Source organism: Panicum virgatum, chromosome 2N (assembly GCF_016808335.1).
Source record: "Panicum virgatum strain AP13 chromosome 2N, P.virgatum_v5, whole genome shotgun sequence".
In the NCBI taxonomy this organism is placed as follows: Eukaryota; Viridiplantae; Streptophyta; class Magnoliopsida; order Poales; family Poaceae; genus Panicum; species Panicum virgatum.
Window position 1 is genome coordinate 5,546,145 of NC_053146.1, and position 21,615 is coordinate 5,567,759.

General features: G+C 48.8%; 2 protein-coding genes across 4 annotated transcripts; both read left to right on the forward strand.

The window, feature by feature from the left end:
* Positions 1-2,783: 2,783 nt before the first annotated feature.
* On the forward strand, positions 2,784-16,798 carry LOC120659455 (increased DNA methylation 1-like). Of its 3 annotated transcripts, XM_039937608.1 has the most exons (11): positions 2,784-2,917; positions 3,105-5,534; positions 5,768-5,882; positions 5,965-6,059; positions 6,989-7,224; positions 7,586-7,672; positions 14,080-14,179; positions 14,837-15,050; positions 15,165-15,769; positions 15,803-16,340; positions 16,446-16,798. In XM_039937608.1, the coding sequence occupies exons 2-10, from the start codon at positions 3,174-3,176 to the stop codon at positions 16,331-16,333; spliced, it is 4,344 nt and encodes a 1,447-aa protein (XP_039793542.1). In that variant the 5' UTR covers positions 2,784-2,917; positions 3,105-3,173; the 3' UTR covers positions 16,334-16,340; positions 16,446-16,798. The 3 variants fall into 3 exon arrangements, with proteins under 3 accessions (XP_039793542.1, XP_039793540.1, XP_039793541.1); XM_039937606.1 differs by having other exon boundaries at positions 15,165-16,340; XM_039937607.1 differs by having other exon boundaries at positions 15,165-16,340; positions 16,457-16,798.
* A 625-nt stretch (positions 16,799-17,423) lies between these two features.
* LOC120659456 (40S ribosomal protein S18-like) lies at positions 17,424-20,159 on the forward strand. The gene is made up of 4 exons (XM_039937609.1): positions 17,424-17,579; positions 17,666-17,826; positions 19,308-19,496; positions 19,795-20,159. The coding sequence occupies exons 1-4, from the start codon at positions 17,577-17,579 to the stop codon at positions 19,898-19,900; spliced, it is 459 nt and encodes a 152-aa protein (XP_039793543.1). The 5' UTR covers positions 17,424-17,576; the 3' UTR covers positions 19,901-20,159.
* Positions 20,160-21,615: the final 1,456 nt, after the last annotated feature.

The following is a 21,615-nucleotide window of genomic DNA, read 5'->3' on the forward strand; positions in this document are numbered from 1 at the left end:
AGTCTTCGATGCATTATTTTCAAACCTTTCTTTCTCTTTTTTTTTGCAAGAAGCCTTACTTCAATTTAAATATGTGCCAAAAGAAATGATATTTTATGCCCTTTTTATTAGGAAGAAATGGCAATGAACGAGTTTTTTATTTTTAATTTTTTAAATAATATTTTAAGTTTAACCCGTTTCGGGTTTTATTTGCACTGCATAGTCCGTTTCATCGCGCCACTGCTACTAGCGGGTAGTGTTGGCTTGGTCAACCTTGTCGCGCCACATGCAACGACGCGATAAGGCTGTCGCGCCATGAGGGCTGGCACGACAAGCCCAATGTTCTGGATCCGCGCCAGCCCCTTCTCCCCCGCCTTCCCATTCCTTCCTTCCAGCGACAAGTACAATGCCTGCAACAGGTATTGATCGTATATCTTTGAATATATTGTTCAACGAAAAAATAGCGCGCTATTTCACCGCTATAGCGGCCCAAAGCAACTCGCGCGACGCAATTGCTCGTTTTTGCGCTATGCGCGCTATTGCGGCTATTGCCCGCTAAAGCGCCGCTAAGCACGTTTAGCGATAAAGCGCCGCTAACCAGCCGCTATCGCTGGCAGGCTCAAATCAAACAGTGCGGCCCGATAATTCCAAAAAAAAAAAACATCATGGCTCGGCCCAATCGGTTTGAAGCCTTCAGCTGAATCCTAGTCCATCAGCTGAACTCAGTCACTCGAGTTATTCAGTTGGCGGCTAAGGGCGGCGGCTGCTTGACGGGCGAGCGCGGCGGCTCGAGCGGCAGCCACCTCCCACGAGCTTCCATTTCCGGCGGCGGGCGAGCGCGGCAGATCGGCGGCGGGCGAGCGCGGCGGCTGCGGGCAGCGGGCGAGCGCAGCGGTTCGGCAATGGCAGAGGCGGACGAGCGCAGCGGCGAGGGGCAAGCAGTTGCCGGCAGCGGAGGCGGTGAGGGGCGACCAGCTGCAACGGGGAGACCGGCAACGATCTCCAGTGAGCGGCGACGACAAGCTACCTCACGCCCAATTATGTCTGATCCAAGAGAAAGTCCAAATGCGCCAACACCAACACTAGTCAAGTTGTTCTCCCCTGTTCTTCTCCCCAGCAAACACTAGGCAATAGGCAATATTGACTATTGAGACCTTGAGGAGGATTGATACATTTTAATGTTTTATGTATTTGTAAACAAATAGCGCGCTATAGCGTGAAAATAGCAGCGACATAGCATTTTCATTCAGCTGGCGCCAATAGCATTCAGGACAGCCTCGCGCTAAATTTCATAGCGCGCGATTTAAAATATTGATATTGTTTAATAACTCGGCGTTGTTTGTCATGATACCGTACCACTTCCCCCCTTCATCATAAGCAAGAGCTCATTTATCCTTGTCCACCATTTTGCTTTTCAACCACTCCTTGTCCGTCTCATTCATGTCCTCCATCACAAACACTAGAAGGAAGGAATGTGAGGGTGGGGGAGAAGGGGCTGGCGTGGGTCCAGGATATTGGCCTTGTCGCGCCAGCCCTCATGGCACGACAGTCTTATCGCACTGTTGCATGTGGCGCGACAAGATTGGACAATCAGCACAGCGCTGGCTCGGACCGTCAGTGTGGCGGCCCTATCACGCCACTGTATGTGGCGCGACAAAGGATACGCGCCAGTAGCAGTGACGCGACCAAACGAGTTATGGCGCGACAAAGGGTACGCGCCAGTAGCAGTAGCAATGACGCGACCAAACCAGTTATGCAGTGCAAATAAAACTCAAAACGGATTAAACTTTAAATATTATTAAAAAATTCGCAATGAACCTGTAAGAATGTTGTACGCTCACTCATCAGGGCGGACAGGTGACGATGAATCAGTGACAGCTAAACTACGAGGTGTCAGTTGCTTTGCACCATAATAATCATTGCAGGCTCGGAATAAAAGATTGATAATAAAAGCCATCAAAACGTAGCGGTTAGCAAAATCACCATTTTCATATGTAAAACAAATCTGGCTGGGATATGAGATCAAGGTCATGTATATGGTGTAGCACCTGACCTCGTTTAACACATCTAATCCACTCCATTTACATTCTCCCAATGAAGGAAAAACATTTTTCACGTTAATGGTACACAAACATAGGGGCCAGCAGAGACATCAAGTGATGGTAGTGTATATAAAATTTTCTTTATATTTGTAAAGGAGTAAGGCAAAATTCCAAAGAAAAAGAGTACACGCATTCTACAACGACCATGGCTAAGATGAGATTTTTTGTATTTTACCAAATTTGCAGATCAAATATCTATCTTTGTTTTTTTGGCATAAAAATTTAACGACGACACCAACCAAAAACGCATTCTTACTACTGCCTTTGCATGATACAGCATGCTACACCAACTTTCCATAAGATGTTTACGTTCAATTTATTGATAAACCCCTATCGTCACTTTGGCCTGACAACTCCTATTTCTACAAGGAAAAAAATCTCGATTCATCCGGCTCGGGTATGACCTCATCCTATTTGCACTGGTATTTACTATCTAATTCTTAATTTGTCCAAAGTTCATCCTTGCATTTTTAGGCCATTGCATTTTCATCTCTGGTTTTTTGTTAAGAAGAAAAAAAAACCTATTTTGCAAGAAAACGAAGGAAAGGGAAAACCGAGCCCAAAACTGACACGCGAAATACCTGCTCTCCAGGGTGTTAACTGCAAACATTGACAGCGCACGGGAAATTATCAATCAGCCCCTTCCCGGTGCCCCGTTTTAGCCCGTAGACGCCGGCCCCCTCCCGACGACGAGCACGAGAAGCAGGCGAGGCAATCCCGTCGGCTTCTCCCAGTCCCCCCCCCCCCCCCCCCAATCCCCCGCGATCCCCGAAACCCTAGCCCCCAGCGCCGCAAACCGACCTCTCCGCCGCCGCCTCCGCGCTCCCGCAATCCAGGTGAGCCCCGACTCGCCCCCCCACCGCGCGGAATTCCCTCCGGAAACGCCCTCCCGGGCCGTCGGAGGCAGCGCCGTCGCGGAATTATTTTTTTTGGCGTTCTTATCTCTTGTTGCTTGGGTTGTGGGATTGGATTGAGATTGCTTGGGCGCTCACAGGTTGAGTGTTTTTCGTGGTTCTGACGCAGGGCCGCCCGGCGATGGTTTTGGAGCGGGACGTTTGAGCTGTTCGGGATTCGTTCGGGAGGTTTTTTTTGATGGGTTCGGATGGGGATGAGCGCGGCTCGGCGGCTGCGTCGGCGAGGAAGCCGCGGAAGAGGCAGCTGGTGATGGAGTCCAGCGACTCCGAGGCAGACGAGTACTGCATCTCGACGCGGCAGAATGCTGGCGCCGCCGCGTCCGTGGGCAATGCTGGTGCCGGTGGTCGAGGTGATGGTGATCAGTTGGTGGAGAAAGCCGTGACTGTTAGTTCCGAGAAGGTTTCAGATGTTAAGTCCACTGATGGAGAGGGTTCAGAGAAGAACAAGGAAACTGAGCTTGAGAAGAGCAGTCCACAGCCTGTTGCCAAGAAGATCAGAGTTGAGGCCGTCCATGGTAGTGGCAGTGGAGGTGCATCTAAGGGTGGAACTGGTGGGAAAATGCTGCCCCGGGGGCTCCCGACATGGCGGTTTGAGAAGCCGGAGGTAAGGGGAGGGCGAGTTCTTGATGACAAAGGTGAGGTGGATATGAAGGCAAGCAGTGCCTCAAAGGTGAAAGGGCAGGTATCGAGTTTGGATGACAAGAGGAGGCGGGTGGAGCTGCAGAAACATGAAAAACGGGCACCATTGAAGACTGATCAAGGCAAATCTGTTGATTCTGGCCAACAGGAGGTTATTAGATTGCAGGGGAAAAGGGGTGTTTTAAGGATATTGCCGAAGAATGATAAGTTGGTCAGGGATACTGGTGATGGCAAGACTATGTCGAAGAAAACTAAGGTAGATGGGGAGACTGGCGATGGCAAGAATCTGCCAACGAACATTAAAGCGGATGAGAGGATTGGTGATGTTAGGATTCCAACAAAGAGAGGTGTTTTAAAGCTCCTGCCGAAGAACAAGGTCGATGGGGAAACTGGGGATGCCAGGATACTGATGAAGAACTCCAGGGTGGATAAGGAGTCCAGTGATGGAAAGGTTCTAACAAATAATACTAAGTTGGATGCAGAGTTTAGTGGTCACAAGATTCCTATGCAGAACTCTACCATGGGCTTGGAAACTGTTGCTGAGAAGTTTCATCCCTGGAGCAGTAAGGCAGATGGTGAAACCAACGAGAGCTATAAAGGATATAAGGAGAAAAGTGGTGCCCTTGCAGAAATTCAGAAGCAGGATTCAAATGGTGAGAAGAGAGTTATGGGTAAGCTAGTCTCTCCCATCATGTTGAGGAAAAGTGATCCAAGTGTAGTGGGAGTTTCTTTGGGCCAGAGTATGAAACAACAAAATTCAAAGCAACAGCAAAAGGACTACTCAGTAAACCGTCATCAGTCTACTCTGAGTCAGAAAGATGAGAACACCAAATCAAGTGAACACAAGAATATGAAAAAGAGATTGCTAGATCATAAAGGGCTGCCGGGAAATTTATCAAAGAAGGCAAAATCAGAAGCCAATGACCTGCAAGGCACATCTGGCCCTGTGCTCAACAAGCTTGAAATGAAGAAGCCAAGGGGAGGACCTGTCAACAAACTCAAGCAGGATGTCAGGAACCAGATAAAACACTTGCTTTTAGATAATGGATGGAAAATTGAACTAAGACAGAGGAAAAATAAAGATTATGAAGACTCTGTCTATGTTTCTCCTGAAGGGACTGGTTACTGGTCAATCACTAAGGCTTATGCAGTTTACCAAGAGCAGTTTCAAAATCCACACGATGAAAATCATATGGGACGCTCATCTGAACTTAATAATATTATACCAAAGGATGATCTAGCAATGCTAAAAAAGAACATAGTTAGGAGAAGGACGAATAAAGAAATTTATGGTACTAAAAAAAAACCTGGGGGCAGCAAAAGCAGAGGCTCAAAAGATATCCTTGCTAAAAGAATTTATAGAAACAAGCAACGAAACAAGGATGATGGGGTAAAAACCAATCATCGGAGATGTGGGCTTCTTGTCCGTGGGGGTACTCATAATACAGAAAATAACATGGATGGATATATTCCATATGAATGGAAGCGGACAGTATATTCATGGATGATAGATCTGGAGGTTATTTCTGAAGACACAGAGGTCAAATACATGAACAATAAGAGAACAAGGGCAATGTTGGAGGGCAAAATTACTAGGAGGGGTATTTTCTGTGGATGCTGTTCCAAGATTCTCACAGCCGCGAAGTTTGAACTTCATGCTGGTTCGAATGAGAAGGAGCCCTACACGAACATCTTTCTAAAAGATGGTAGGGTTTCTTTGTTGCAATGCTTACATGATGCATGGGAGAAGCACGCACAATATGAAAAGAAAGGATTCTACAAGATAGATCTTGGTGAGGATCAACATGATGACACTTGTGCTATTTGTGGTGATGGTGGTAATTTGCTGTGCTGCGATCACTGTGCCTCAACTTTTCACTTGGATTGTTTGGGAATTAAGGTAACCATACAAATATATATCATTTGTTTTCTCCACCCCAACACATTAGATGAACAATTACCATGGTACGAGATGTTAAGCATTCTTGAATGGTTTCTTGTTTGCTTGTAGCTTTCCCTTGATAGCTGTTTGCTAGGATGGTACCCTAATTTGTTTAATTTGCTTGTATCTAGAATGACTATGTTGTTGCATGCTTTTATGTTATATTTAATATATGCCAATTGCATCTGCAGATGCCCCGTGGAGAATGGTACTGCCGTAGCTGTTTATGTAGGTTCTGTGGTTCTGCCCAAGAAAAGACATCATCTTCTCCTGAACTACTTTCTTGCTTGCAATGTTCAAGGAAATGTAAGACTTTCTACTACATACAACTCCCCCTCCCTCCTTCCCTCTGTTCACTTTTACATTGCCTTACCCAATGAGTTTGCAGATCACCAAGCTTGTTCACCTGGAACAGAGAGTGACTCCGTTTGTACCAAACCCAGTACCTCGATTGATTGCTTTTGCAGTCCAGGATGCAGAAAGGTACAGAGTTTTACTTAGTTCAGTTTTTTTTTTCAACTTGCGAGGATTTATTTTCCTTCATTATTTGTGTGCCATTCTGCCGTCACATATGCCTATATATATGCACACGATTCAATAGTTGGTGTTTTAACAGCACACGTCATATGACTAAGTTTTGAGATTGCACGATTTGGTGCAGTTTTGTTTTTAGCATTTAATGACTTGGTAATAATGCATATAGAGATGATAATACCTGTGATTACTAGTGTTAATCTATTTCAGTCTGTATGATGGGAACATATCATCTATGGAGCCTCAGGTTTACCTGGATGCGTGTCCGTTAATCTCTGAAAATTTTGGTCCTCTTGTATTTCTGGGAATATATGACATAAGAAATCTCCCTTACATGATGGAATGCATGTTTTGTTACATGGATTCCCCTGCAAAGTCATCTACAACAATGATATGTTCGGTCCACGTCCACATTCAGTGCTTCATTGATGCTTACTACTGCTGAATGGCTTAAGGCGCCTAACTGATTCATCTTAAGTTTTGCTGTTATACTTGATATTTGAGATTTTCTTGGGCAGCATATATTAATACTCATACTTAATTATATCTGGATGATGATGATGTTTCTGACCCGTGTCACTGCATGGTTCGCCAGAATCATGCCCTTTAGGGGTTATATTAAAGCACAGCATCAATAAATCTCCGAAAAATTTGCAGCTGATGCAAAAAAAAATGTGGATGCATATTTATCACTATATAATTTGCCTTCGCATTCAACAAATGAGCCTGTGAAATTTTCCATTTTACCTGATACGTCTTAGTTAATACTGTTAATGTCTTGAGAAATGTATGTATTTGCAGGCTTTTAGTTGTATTTGTATATGCAAATTACTTTAACATATGGATACTGAAGCTGTTCTGTTCGTTGAATAACTCAGGTTTATAGACGACTAAAAAAGCTTCTTGGGACAAAGAATGATATAGAGGCTGGATTTTCGTGGAGTCTGGTTCGCTGTTTTGCCTGTCAGACCACACCCCCAAAAAATAAAGCACAGTCGGTCCATTGCAACTCCAAGACAGCCCTTGCTTTCGCAGTTATGGATGAGTGTTTTCGACCACACATTGATGAGAGAAGTGGAATTAATATGATTCACAATGTTGTATATAACTGTGGGTAAGTATGTTTTTGCATTCTTCATTCAATAAAAAATCAAGATGAATGGTTTTCTTAAGCTAGATGCAATTCTAATGGAAGCTCAAAAACTCTTAGAAGCTGGGAGTCTTGTTTTCTTAACACTGACTGTTCTTTACGTTTCCAAGAGCATGTCTATATGAAAGTCAATTGAAATTTTGGTTCATGGGTTCTAGAAATACCTATTTGGGGAGCAAGTACTAACGTTCCTAGATCTTTCATTTTTATCTTAGTATTCCTTAGATCCCATGTTTCATCATCATAGCCATTCTAGGCGTGCCACCTTTCTTGTTTCTTTCCCCAATGTAGTCACTTTTTGAAATTCTGTAATCTGCTATTGCAGGTCTGATGTCAGTCGTTTAGACTTTAGTGGCTTCTATACATTCATCCTGGAACGAGGTGACGAAGTAATATCTGTGGCATCTATAAGGTACATTTGTATGTGCATATGCTTTTAATTTTGTTGTCATGATGATTGCATATTTTTTGGATAATATTTGGGTAAAGCTTCTTAGGAATTCAAATGAAGCTAACCCTATGAAAAAGTCAGCGCTGTGTCCACTGAATGCAAAAACAGACAAAGTGTTCTTTAGTCTCCTTACATTTCTCAGAGCCTTGAGTTAGTGTCATGGGAGAGGAGTTCCTGGCTAACTGGTCAATTACGAGTCCTCTACCCTCACCTCACCCCTCAGACCCTTACCAACCATGCACATGGTAGCGTAACACACGGGTAACTGGTTTTCCAGGGAAAAACCATCTGGAGTAATGACGGGAATAATTAGTGTATTCCTCCAACCCTAGATGGGTGGGTATATATAGATCCTATACATGGGCCTCTAGATGGGCCTCTATACACATGGGTTCAATATACTCCAACACCTCTCCGCAGTCTGAACTACCGGCGCAGCGGTGTTCAAGACTGGACAACAAGAAAGCTAACACCCCCCCGCAGTCTGAACAACCGACGCAGCGGTGTTCAAGACTGGACAAGATGAGAGTACAAGTAGAGCACAAAAGAGCTAACCCCCCCCCCCCGGCAGCCACAACTAGCCACCGGCTACGTTGAGGCTGGATCGAAACTCCGAGAAGGTCGACGAGGGCAGCCCCTTCGTGAAGATGTCAGCAAACTGGGAGGTAGTCGGGACATGGAGTACCCAAACATCGCCGATGGCGACTCTGTCGCGCATGAAGTGTAGGTCGATCTCCACGTGCTTCGTCCGCTGATGCTGGACGGGGTTGGTGGAGAGATACACGGCGCTGACGTTGTCGCAGTAGACGAGCGTGCTCTTGGCGAGCGGGCTGTGGAGCTCCGCCAAGAGCTGTCGCAGCCAGGACGCCTCCGCCACGCCGTTAGCGACAGCCCGGTACTCCGCCTCGGCACTGGCGCGGGAGACAACCGGCTGCCGCTTGGACGACCAGGAGACCAGGTTGCCGCCCAGGAAGACGGCGTAGCCGGAGGTGGAGCGACGAGTGTCCGGGCAGCCAGCCCAGTCAGCGTCGGTGTAGACTACCAGCTCAGCAGAGGACGAGCGGTGAAGTACCAGGCCGAGGTCCACGGTGCCACGGACGTACCGGAGGAGACGCTTCAGCGCAGCAAGATGTGACTCCCGGGGATCATGCATGTGGAGACAGACCTGCTGAACAGCGTAGGTGAGGTCCGGCCTGGTGAAGGTGAGGTACTGCAAAGCGCCAGCCAGACTCCGGTAGGCTGTAGGGTCAGCCACCGGATCACCCAGATCAGCAGACAGGTTCGCCTGAGTGTCGACTGGAGTGGAGCAGGGCTTGCAATCAGTCGTCCCGGCCCGCTCCAGAATATCGAGGGCGTACTGCCGCTGGTGCAGAAGGAGACCAGACGGGCGAGGCTCAACAGTGACGCCCAAGAAGTGGAGCTGACCAAGATCCTTCATAGAGAACTCCTGCTGCAAAGAGTTGATGACACTCTGAAGCAACTGCTGACTGGAAGCTGTGAGCACAATGTCATCGACATATAGCAGCAGATATGCCGTCTCATCCCCACGGCGGTAGATGAAGAGAGACGTGTCAGACTTGGCCTCGGTGAACCCCAGTGTCAGCAAGAACGTGGCGAACCGAGAGTACCAAGCTCGTGGAGGCTGCTTCAGTCCATAGAGAGACTTGTTGAGCCGGCAGACCATATCCGGACGACTCGAGTCCACAAATCCCGCAGGCTGAGAGCAGTAAACGGTCTCTGACAAGGTGCCGTGAAGAAATGCATTCTTCACGTCCAGCTGGTGCACAGGCCAAGTGCGCGAGAGCGCAAGTGAGAGGACCGTGCGCACCGTAGCGGGCTTCACGACCGGGCTGAAAGTCTCATCATAGTCCACACCAGGCCGCTGAGTGAACCCCCGGAGAACCCAGCGAGCCTTGTAGCGCTCCAGTGTGCCGTCAGCCCGACGCTTTTGCGTCCAGATCCACTTGCCAGTCACCACATTGCAACCAGACGGACGTGGCACGAGGTCCCACGTCTGGTTGGCAAGAAGAGCCGCGTACTCCTCTTCCATTGCGCGACGCCAGTGAGGATCCGCCAAGGCGTCGCGGACAGAGGAGGGTACCGGAGAGACCCGCGACTCTCCCTCGGTGGCGGAGAGAGTCGCGGCCTGGGACGCCATCCGCCGAGTCACTATGGGATGGATATGTCGAGGATCCCGATGGATGACCGGCGGGTGGTACACCTCCGGCTCTGCTCGAGAGGGAGCCGGAGGAGGCGGCGGCGGCGGCGGCGACGGCTCCGGTGTCGGCGTCGCAGGAGCCTCCGGAGCAGGAGGCGGCGCAGGTGTCGACGCGGAACGACGCCGGTACACCTGCACCGGCTGAGCGTACCGCTCAGGTGCAGGGGAAGGCACCGGGGCCGCGCGTGGCGCAGCAGAAGACACCGGGTCCGTGCGCGGCACGACCGGAGGGCCGGGGGCTGCGCTCGGCGCAGCAGGGATCACCGGTAGTGGTGCCGGTGCGCCGGGAAAACCTGCAGGAAAAGGACAGACAGGTAACGGTGGCTGAACCACCGGGTCAGTCGGAAACAGAGACGCCAGCTCGGGATCAGAAGAAGGTGTGGAGGAGGTGGAGCAGGGGAAATCCGACTCGTCGAAGACGACGTGTCGGGAGATCAGAACGCGGCGAGAGGTGAGGTCAAAGCATCGGTACCCCTTGTGGTCAGGGGAGTACCCGAGGAACACATAACGAGTCGAGCGGGGCGCCAGCTTGTGAGAAGCGGTGGCGGAGGTGTTAGGGTAACACGCACACCCGAAGACCCGAAGGTGGTCGTAGCGAGGAGGGGTACCGAAAAGAGCGTGGTGTGGAGTGGGAGCAGGAGAAGCAGTGGACGGAAGGCGGTTGAGCAGGTAGGTGGCGGTGTGGAGGCTCTCAGGCCAAAAGCGCGGGGGGAGAGAAGCCTGGATCAGAAGGGTGCGCACGACGTCGTTCGTCGTGCGAATCATCCGCTCAGCCTTGCCGTTCTGAGGAGAGGTGTACGGACAAGACATACGCAGCTGAACACCCCGAGACAGGAAGAAAGACCGGGAGGTGGAGTTATCGAACTCCCGCCCGTTGTCACACTGGACGGCCTTAACGGTGAGGCCGAACTGAGTGGACACCCAGGCAAAGAAGTGGAGGAGGGTGGGGAAGGTCTCAGACTTGGCGCGCAAAGGGAAAGTCCAAGAGTAATGAGAAAAATCATCAACAATGACCAGATAATATCTATAGCCAGACATGCTGACTTGCTGAGTACAGGAGATGTCCACAGGTCACAGTGAATGAGATCAAAAGCATGCGCAGCATGCGAAGAAGAAAAAGAAAACGGAAGTCTAACATGACGACCTAACTGGCACGCATGACAGAGGTGCTCAGGAGCCCTAGTACATGGAACATCGGTACTACGGCGGAGCTGAGCCAAAACGTCGCGGCCGGGGTGACCAAGCCGGCGGTGCCAGGTGGTGGAAGAAGGCGTCACGGCAAAAGCAGAAGACGAAGAAGCCGAAGGCGAGGCAGCGAAAGTAGGAAGCCGAAGAGTGTAAAGGGGCCCCGGGCTGTCACATCGGAGGAGCGGACGCCGGGAAGCCGAATCCTTCACAGTAAGACCAGAGGAGTCAAATTCGATAGAACAGGAGTTGTCAGCAGTAAACTGGCGAATAGAAAAAAGGTTGTGAACCATTTGAGGAGCAACAAGAACAGTGGGAAGACGAGGAGCAGAACCCACGGCGGTGACAGGAAGGCAAGACTCATCACCAACCATGATAGAAGAAGGACAAGAGGGGTGTGGGGGTCGGACAGAAGAGAGGATACCAGCATCGTGGGTGGTGTGGAACGAGGCGCCCGAGTCGGCGATCCACTCGGTGCTGGTCGGCGGCGTCAGTCCCATGGTGCTGAAGGACTGCGCCAGAGCGGCCTGGTCCCACCCCCAGGCCAGGTCGGCTGTTGGCTGGGCTGAGCGGGCGGGGTCCAGGATGTCGCGAAGAGTGGAGCAGCGCCAGTGAACATGGCCGCCGGCTGGAGCTGAGGACGGTGCCCTCCTCCCGGACCCTGGAACGGCCACATCTAGATGCGCCCTGACCATGGGTTGCTGAAGGATGGCCAGGGCATACCTCCAGCGGCAGTGGCAGGAGCCGGAGCCGGTGGCGGCGCGCCCCGACGGCCCCCACCGGTACCGGTGCCCCCAGAAGTAGGGCCACCAGTGCCACCACCACCACCACCCCGTCGCCGGCGACGTCCACGGCCCCCCTCCTCCGGTCTGCCCGGCGGGAGCAGCACCAAGGAGGGAGGTAGCAGGAGCAGCGGAGGAGGCCGGTGGAGTGGCAACGAGCGCGGCGGGGGTGGGCGAGGACGATCCGGGCGCGAGACCCCTGGTGATCTCCTCGAGGGCGAGGTCGTCCCGAACCTGCAGGAAGGTGGGGAAGGGCCTCTGGCGGGCGATCCAGCCCTTCAGGTGGTCGTAGGTGCTGCTCAGTCCCCGTAGGACATTGAGCACCAAGACCCGATCGGACACTGGATCCCCGAGGTCGTGAAGAGCATCGGCCATGCTCTTCATCCGCCGGCAGTACTCACCGACGGAGAGGTCCCTCTGCACGAAGGTGCGGAAGGTGGCGTCGAGCTGGAGAGCGCGGTACTCGGCGTTGCCGAGGAACTGCCCCTCGAGCGCCACCCAGGCCTGCCGCGCGGTGCCGCCGTGTGTCCTGACGAGGTCCTGAAGATCCAGGAAGATGGTCCCGAAGATCCAGGACAGGGCGACGCTGTCGAGGCGCAGCCACGTCACGTCACGCGCCTCGATCGGCAAGTCGACGAGGACGTGGTCGTCGAGGGCGTAGCGGCGGAGGGTGAGGACCTGGTCCCGCCAGCGGCCGTAGGAGGAGGACGCGGGGTCGAGGAGTACGGAGACCAGAGCCCTGATGTTCTGGACGCCGGCCGCCTGGAGGTGGAGCTGGGCGACCATGGGGTCAGTCGGGTCGTACCGAGCTCCAGATCCAGCGTCCGGGGCCTGGTGGGAGGAGGAGGTGCCGTGCTCGGGGTCGACGGGCTGGCCGGAGGAGACGCGGAGGAAGCGCTCCGCCTCGGCGACCCGGAGGGCGAGGGCGTCGGCCGTGGCGCGCTCGCGCTCCCAGGCGAGGGCAGCCACGCGGACCCGCTCCTGGGCCGCTGAAGCTTCCGACTTGGCGGCGAGGAGTGCCGCAGCGAGAGCGGCGTCGGCCTGCTGACCACGGAAGGCGGCGGCGGAGAGTGGCGCATCCATGGGAGGCATCCTGAGCTCGGGCCACGAGGGACCGGCGGCGGCCGCGGCTGCTGCGGGCTGCTTGCCGGCAGCGATCGCGGCGTGGTGGGCGGCGGCATCACCCGCGCCCTCACCCGAGACGTCGTGAGCTGCGGCGGCGACGTCGGCGGGCCCACCCGCGCCTGCGCCTGCATCAGGGACGGCCTGAGCGGCGGCCCTGCCCTGCTCGGGATCGAGCAGGGCCAGGGAGGCGGCGGGCCGGGCTGGCCATGGCGCCGGCGCAGAGAGGGGGAAAGGAAGGGAAGAGAGGGAGGGGAAGTCGGAGAGGAGAGGAGGAGGAGCCGGAGGCCGGCGGCGGCGGCGCAACAAGGGAGCGGCTCCCTGGCGGCTGGAACAGAGGAAGGTGGAAAACCTAAGCTAATGATACCATAATGACGGGAATAATTAGTGTATTCCTCCAACCCTAGATGGGTGGGTATATATAGATCCTATACATGGGCCTCTAGATGGGCCTTTATACACATGGGTTCAATATACTCCAACATGGAGTCTTCTGAGTTCAAATTTGATCTGTTTGTTCAGAAGTTTCCTTGTTCTGTGAGATTTCAGAAGGATATGGAAATAGTGAGGATGAACTAGATAATTGAAATTTATGTGAATTATAGACGAAAATGTAGTGGATTTTTTGAAATGTAAACTTAGATGTGTCCAAAGCACTGAAACTGGCCATATTGTTTTCGCTAAGCTGATACTAATAAACTTCCACGCTAGAGTGTTAGCCATCCCCATCACCTGTTCTGTCATGATTATTCAACTCAACTTCTGCATGCAACATGTGTGTATGCTCTTTAGCATGGTATTTTGAGTCTTTCATGTCTTTCATTTCTCCAGTAACATCTATCCATTGTATAGGAAGTTAATCAACTATTGTTTTTGAAGTTTGCCATGATATTTGTTCCTCAATCCTCATTACTGACCAATCACTACCCATGACCCATAAGAAATAATGTGAAACCTACAAACTTGCCCCTCATTGAGTTCTTTTTGTGAATTTATTTATGAATTCTAACATAATTTCAGTTCTAAAATGCTTCGTTTGTTTCTTTTTCTCAATGAATCAGGATTCACGGAACTGACTTGGCAGAAATGCCATTCATAGGCACAAGAGGCATGTATAGGCACCAAGGGATGTGCCGTCGTCTACTCAGTGGAATTGAATCGGTAATTTGCTTTCTCTTCTCAGTTGTACATTCATGTTAGTACTATGCTTGCAGTCGCTTGCTATCATATGTTCCCCTTGTGTGTTGTGTCATACTTCCCTTGTCTTGCTTCTTGTCCTTCAAAGATATTTCTGCCTTTCTCTATTCCGGTCCTTTATGTGGGCTACTGATGTTTATATGGATAGTCCTAGTATGTTTGCAGAATTGATCTTATTCACATATTGGTTTTAACATGTCTCTGAATCTTTCATTATATGATTTGAAATTGTCAGATGCACCATCTCTACCCTAGCTTGTTTCCTAAATTGTCTGGTATACTAATTAGCAGACAACTGTGCGAATTATGTGTTGCCTTGTAATTGAGCATCAATGTGTGTTCTTTATAACAAAGAATGTATTGCAGCATCCAAAATGAGTTTAATCCTAAATGGCATCAAGTATCTTTGTGAGGCTGAGGTATTGTATAAAATCCTACGTTCTAGTTCCATGTTTTTCTGTTGATTTTCAGAAGAAGGGATTCACTAACTGACTCCAAGCTAGCCTTGTGTTTGGCTTTACCAAACTAAAACCCACATAATCAGGCTAAGTTTTTCTCTTTTGTAGTCACACCTATTGGCATTCTTGTTTTCTGGCCTTCTGACATTTTATTGTTTTGTAGGCCCTTTGCTCTCTCAATGTTCGGAAGTTAGTAATATCTGCTGTACCAGAAATGGAAAACACTTGGACAACTGTTTTTGGTTTCAAGCCTGTTGAACCTTCCAAGAAACAAAGAATCAAGTCGCTAAATCTCTTGATTATCAATGGGACCGGTCTACTAGAGAAGAGGTTACTGCCAACTGGCACAGTTGATGGACAGACCACTGCCAAGCCAGGTTACAATACCAAACTGTTCTTGTAAAGTTGTAATGCTGTAGTTTCTTTTCTTTTCTTTTAATCTGGTAATGCTTTAGTTTCATGTCTGAACAATGGTCAATTGTTTTGTGCAGCTAATGCTGTTGGATCTGACAAGGCAGATGCTAAAATTTTTGGTGAAGCAAGTGGATCTGTGACACCTGTTCATGTTTCTCGTGAATTTGGTGTCGCTAATGATCTTGAAATCAAGTGTCATGAGAGTCCTCGTCCTTTAAATGGAAACTCAGCAGGTTTGACATCTGACCAGCCTCCTGCTGCTGAAGAAGATGATGTAAAAAGGACTCTAGAAAGGACATCCACAGTGTCTGTAGGAGATAATAAGTTGCATACACTTCCAGGAATTAATTGTGGAGATGACATGTTGTTGAAGGCTGGAGCAGACAACTCTCAAGAAGAGAAATGCGGAGAAATAAATGGGCAATTGATTGCTGAAAACACTGTTGCAGAACAGAATTGTGAAGATAAATCAAATTCCAGTCATTCAAACTCACATGCTACTCCGGTGTCCGTGGATCCATGTTCTTGTTTATCTACTGAGGTTGGGAAAAGTGAAAATTGTCCATCTAGTGAACTTTCTGTTGGAGCTGCTCCCATAACAGGCAAAACTGAATCCAATCTGACATCCAATTCTCCATCTGTCCACTGTGCCAATCAGGAGCATGAAAAATCTTGTGCAGCTCCTGTTGACACTAACAGACCTTTAGCTACTATGGATGAAAAGCCTGATAACCATGATCTGAAATCTGTGGCTGCTGATGGTTATCTTCAAAGCTCAATGGAAGCAAAAAGCTTGGAAGATACAACTAACATAGCAAATGGAACATCAATATCCTATATAGATAAAGATACTAGTGAAGATCACAGTGCTTCTGCAGTTGACAGTGGAGTATCAGTGAAGGGATCTGTTCTGGAAACAGAGATTATTGAGGACAAAGTTGGTTCTTTTTTACCAGATTTGAAACATCCTAGTTGTAAAGGTAGCTTGGAGAAATTGACTGAGTCAAAGTCACTTACAAGTGATATGAATGAAACGGATGATGTGGCTATTAAAGTGGGAATGACAGTTGAGAGTTGCAATGAAGCAGGAATTTCAGCTCCTATCCTCGACATTTCAAATGCCGTTTGTAAAGTTGTGATTAAGCCTACTCAAACTTGTGGGGATGGTCAACTTTGTGGAGAGGATGTCATATGCAGTAATAACAGGGAAAGCGACCTAGCTTCCAGAGAACCTGTCAATGCATGATTGAAAGGTATTATTCTAGATAATGCTATATATTTATCATTAAACTTATCCTTATTTACGAAATTGTTTCCTTACATTGCCGCTTTCGAACTTTTTGTTTGAGTAATGACAGTCTGCGAGAAGAATGTTGCAGTTCGTTCTCACTTCTCAACAGCCATAGCTAAAGCGATTGGAATAGTTGTGTTTGCACCTGTGGCTTGTCGAAGTTTCTGGACTTTTGGTTCTTCTGAGGCTGTAAATCATGATGGCCTTTTGAGCAGTAGATGTTAGACTGTGCTGGAGAAGCTCTATATGACCTGCAAACTGGGTCAATTTTTTGCTGTACATACATGGGAGTTCTCTGTTGTTCTGGTCCGCCAGAACTTTCTGAAGGTGGTATATGGATGTTTAATAATGTAGACATGGACATGCGCTCTACCTATCCTGTACAGAACTTTTTTATATAAAAAAAACATCCTTTTTGTATGGTTCTCGTGTTGCTGGGCCGCTGGGGTGCTGCCATCGATCTGCTTGTGCTGTACCAGTAACGAGAATTCCTGGTAGCGCTATCTTAACGTCAAGAGTGTGAAACTGCAGACAGGATCAGAAGATGGAATGCTGGTTTGAGCTCTAATGCGGTTCTATTTCTCAAGCCAAACTAGAATCTGAATGAGATGATGATGGACAGCGTTATTTGGAACAGAACATCCCTTTTGTGCAAATTTCGTGATGGTGAAAAGCATGTGCCCTATGTGGTGTGGCTGTGTTGCACATTTGAATCTGTTTTAGTGGTCTGACTCTGCAATCTATCCATTTAAATTCAAACTGTAGGTTTTAAGCCAAAGTGACGTCCAATCTTCCATGAAAAAGCAGACAACGTTGTCACGTACTCACATGTCCAAAACAGAAAACACAAAAAAAAAACCTGGAGCCCTGCTTGGAAAAAAAAAACAAAAAGGTGAAAAATCTTGTTTAATGGAGCGCCTCAAAACCAATATTTTGGCCCGTTTACAGCCCAACCTGAAACGAAAGAGCCCGCTAAACCCTGGATCCACTCCGGTCGGTCCCACTCCGCATCCATCCTGGCCGTCGATCCGCTGCCCCTAGGGTTACTTCCACCCGCTGGCCGCTCACACTCCCAACTATAAAGCGCTCCCCGCTGCGCCGCCGCCGCCTCCGAGAGGAGAAACCCTACCCCGCGCAGCCGCCGCCGCCGCTTCGTCGAACTCCGGCGCGTGCCCGAGCCTCGCCAGTCGCTGCCGCCATGGTAAGCCTCGCCCTCCTTGGCGGCGGCATCGAGCCGCCACGGGCCGGTGGTTTCTTCTGACGCGCGGGTGGGGTTGGTCTTTGCAGTCTCTGATCGCGGGGGAGGACTTCCAGCACATCCTGCGTCTGCTCAACACCAACGTGGATGGCAAGCAGAAGATCATGTTCGCGCTCACCTCCATCAAGGGTGTCGGCCGCCGCTTCTCCAACATCGTCTGCAAGAAGGCCGACATCGACATGAACAAGCGGTGAGTTGTAAATGGAGTTTTGGCGTTGGTTCATGTAGTGTATTTGAATCATGTCGGTAATGGGGGGCTGTGGATGAGTCGTAGTTGATTTGTGGCTGGTTCGTCGGGAGTTAGGGGAAGATCACCCTCCATTTATTCATCGATTCGAGAAAGCTAGGGAGCAGCTGCAGATTTGAGTTTAGAGGCTACTCTTCTTTTTTGGATGCCAGGCTTCGATAATGAGGTTGTCTAGATCCTGCTTGATGAGTAATAAACGAGGAATGATTGGTGCTATGTGATGGATTTAATGTTCGCTGATGGTAAGATGGATTTACATAGGCTGATGATTTAGTGTTAAAGGATAATTTTCCTGTTCGTGCCTGTCTTAGATTTACCTGTAAATTGTTAGTTAGCACACTGGCAACTGCTGTACATGGAAGGGTAGGTCGTGGTGTAGTAGCAGTAAAAAGCTGTTCGTTTCTAACTTGACAAGTAAATTCCCTGCTAACTTTATCAGATGTGTCGTTCATGCGTCAGCAATTCATTCATTGTTACTTAAAGTTTTTTCATGCTTAGCTGTACAATCTTAACACAACAACAACAACATAGCCTTTTTTCCCAAGCAAGTTGGGGTAGGCTAGAGATGAAACCCGAAGGAAATAAGTTCAAGGTTCAGGCACATTGATAGCTAGTCTCCAAGCGCTCCTATCCAAAGCTATCTCTTTAGAAATATTCCAATCCTTAAGGTCTCTCTTAACCGACTCATCTCACGTCAGTTTAGGTCTACCTCTATCCCTCTTTACATTATCGACCCGCTCAAGAACCCCATTACGCACCGGCACCTCAGGAGGCCTTCGTTGGACATGTCCTGTACAATCTTAACACACTGGAATTATTGTGTTGACCAGTAACTTGTCAAAACTGTCTCTTTGCATTCACTTTTGTTCAATGAAGAAAGATGACCAAGAAATTATTCAACATTTTATATATCACTAATTTTGGTTTGGTTTGCTTTCTGGTCTAGTTGAGCAAGATATTATTTGCATGTGGAATTTGAATATGAAGATTAATTGAAAATTTGTAAAGATAGTAACAGTTTTCATGTTTTTCCTGTTTTGTATTGGTGACTGGCTCTGTTAATTTTAGAAATTGCGACTAGATAATAGGGTCAATTTGGTTTCTCCTCAGGAGCAATCTTGACAAATGACAACTGTGGGGAGAAATGTACATTGTTCATAAGTTGTAGTCATCTGAAGCTCTGTGCAGATCTTTAATTAGCTTTTTTGAATGCAACTTGAGAAAATGAAGTGACTACTGGAAAACGTTTGTAAAGAACTTCTGCCTAGACATAATCAGTGCAGAAGCCTTGTCATTTTGCAATGTTTGCTCATGTTCTTTTTCTTGAAGTTGGAGATTGATTTATTGCACCACCCTCACTACTAAAATTAACAGATGAGCTCCATTGCATGAAGTTGAGCTCTGATGATTATATTTTTGTGCAGGGCTGGTGAACTGACCCCAGATGAGCTTGAGCGCCTCATGACTGTGGTTGCCAACCCCCGCCAGTTCAAGGTCCCTGACTGGTTCCTCAACAGGAAGAAGGATTACAAGGATGGTAGGTTCTCCCAGGTCGTTTCTAACGCTCTCGACATGAAGCTCAGGGATGACCTTGAGAGACTGAAGAAGATCAGGTCAGTCTCTTGGACCATCTTGGTGTATGTTGCATTGCATTCACACAGATTCATCATCATGGCATTGTCGGAAATTTAGCTTCATTTTTGTTCTACATTATTTGCTGATGACGCGGTTAATAATTGTACCTAGTCAGTCCAATTGTGATGATAACCTATCAATACATTAGTTTATGAAACTTCCAGCTGCTCTTTGCACTGAATATGGACATCTGTAATTTATGTACTTGTACCTCAGTTCCGTTGCAGCTTTCGTTATATAACGACTCTCTTTTAACAAAACCCTCGTGCTATCTAGGAACCACCGTGGTCTGCGTCACTACTGGGGCCTTCGTGTCCGTGGCCAGCACACCAAGACCACCGGAAGGCGTGGAAAGACTGTTGGTGTGTCGAAGAAGAGATAAGCCCCATGTCGATGCGCCTTGTATTGGCTTGGCCTAGTTTGTGTCGAGTACGCGGACCTTTGTGCTGTGTTTTGCTGAAGGATATGTTTATCTCTAGGATTGATGGTGAGCTGTTTGGGTTCATGAATACTTGTAGCGACTCCTTTGGCGCCTATGTTCGTTCGAAGCACGGATTGAATTTCAGTGTTCTGTGAAAAACAATGAAGTTTTGCCTGTTTGGAAAAAGCATCCTATGTCCTTTCGTGGGTCTTTTCGGCAACAGGGTTCATGAGCAGCTGTTTCGATCTGTGTTCCAACCTGCTACCCTTACCATTCCAAATTTTTGGTTGTTTTAGCAATTTTAGATACATAATTTTTACTTTGCATCTAAATAAACACTATGTCTAGGTATGGTACAAAAATTATGTATCTAGATCTAGAGTTACCAAAATGACCTACAATTTGAAATAGAGGGAGTAGTGGATTCTGAACCTGGTTAATAGTTTTAGTTTTGTGATTGAAAAAATGCAAGAGCTCGATCTAAAGTTTGTGTTTTAGAATGCGTTTGGTTGGAGAGATAGGATGGAATGGCTCCATCCCAGATTAGAGGGATGGAATGGCTCTGTATCTATGTTTGGTTTGAGGGATGGAATCATTTCATTTTTTTTTTGTTTGGTTGGAAGGACAAGCATCAACTAGCTCTTGTTCCGTTAACCTCCGTTCCATGGAGCCCACCGGTCATAAACCCAAATCGGTCACGCCGCCGCCCGATTTGTCACCGCCGCCGCCGGATTTGTCGACCGCCGCTTAAATCGGGCCGCCGCTTGCACAGCAGAGATCGCCAGCAGCAGCCCGGGCTCGTGCTGGCCGCTGGACACCGGCGAGCGGGCGGCCAGAGCCCCGGCCCTTGTTCGGCCGTCGGGCACCCGCCCGGAGATGTTGGCGCGACACGGGTGCGGGAGGGAGGAGATCGGCGCCGGTGCGGAGAGGGACGGGTGCGCCGGTGCATGACGGAGGGCAGCGCGGGTGCGGAGGGAGACGGGAGGGGGCAGGGAGCGTCGGTGCGGGAGGGGGCCTGGCGGCATCGGTGCTAGAGGGGCGTCGCGGATGCGGGTGCGGCAGAGCGGCCGCCGGCGTCGGTGCGGGAGGAGGGCCGCTGGCGTCGCGAATGCGGCAGGTGTGGAGCGTGTGCTGGGGATGGGAGGGGCGACGGGCAGAGGGATCCAGAGGATGGCGCGAGGAGGAAGCATGAGACGGGAAGAGGAGGCGTTCAGCTGGAGCGAACTCGTTCGGTCGTTTCATCGGAACGAGCTCGTCCCGCATATTGTTGAAAGTGAAAGAGTAGAGAGAATGGAATGAATGATTGATCCATTGATTGATGGTTTAGACCACTCCTTTTATATGTACAAGAGGGGAAAATGTGTTTTCTCCCGAAGGGACATGCCCCTTCGGGAGTGACCCTTTCATGTGCTTAGTGACATCCTAATGATGTCATTAATCTAATTAATAAAGTAATTAAAGAATTGATCACTAATCTATTTGCTTCATAACACTCCCCCTTGATCAATTTGTTTTTTTTATTATCTTGTAATCAATTTGATTTTCTTGTGGTCTTGTAATCAATCGAAAAACTCTTTGAAAAATCATGTGGGAAAAATAAGGATATGTATGTATATGTCATGTGAAAAACTCCTTAAACCCTTTTGGGAAAATAGGAGAAAATGTTGATATGACAT

Excerpts from the sequence above, each read along its gene's own strand:
- LOC120659456 (XM_039937609.1), top strand. Across the intron at positions 17,827-19,307 it reads GACATCGACATGAACAAGCG|GGCTGGTGAACTGACCCCAG; the intron begins GTGAGTTGTAAA and ends ATTTTTGTGCAG. Across the intron at positions 19,497-19,794 it reads GAGAGACTGAAGAAGATCAG|GAACCACCGTGGTCTGCGTC; the intron begins GTCAGTCTCTTG and ends CGTGCTATCTAG.
- LOC120659455 (XM_039937606.1), top strand. The coding sequence starts at position 3,174 with ATGGGTTCGGATGGGGATGAGCGCGGCTCGGCGGCTGCGTCGGCGAGG. Across the intron at positions 5,535-5,767 it reads TGGATTGTTTGGGAATTAAG|ATGCCCCGTGGAGAATGGTA; the intron begins GTAACCATACAA and ends TTGCATCTGCAG. Across the intron at positions 7,225-7,585 it reads AATGTTGTATATAACTGTGG|GTCTGATGTCAGTCGTTTAG; the intron begins GTAAGTATGTTT and ends CTGCTATTGCAG.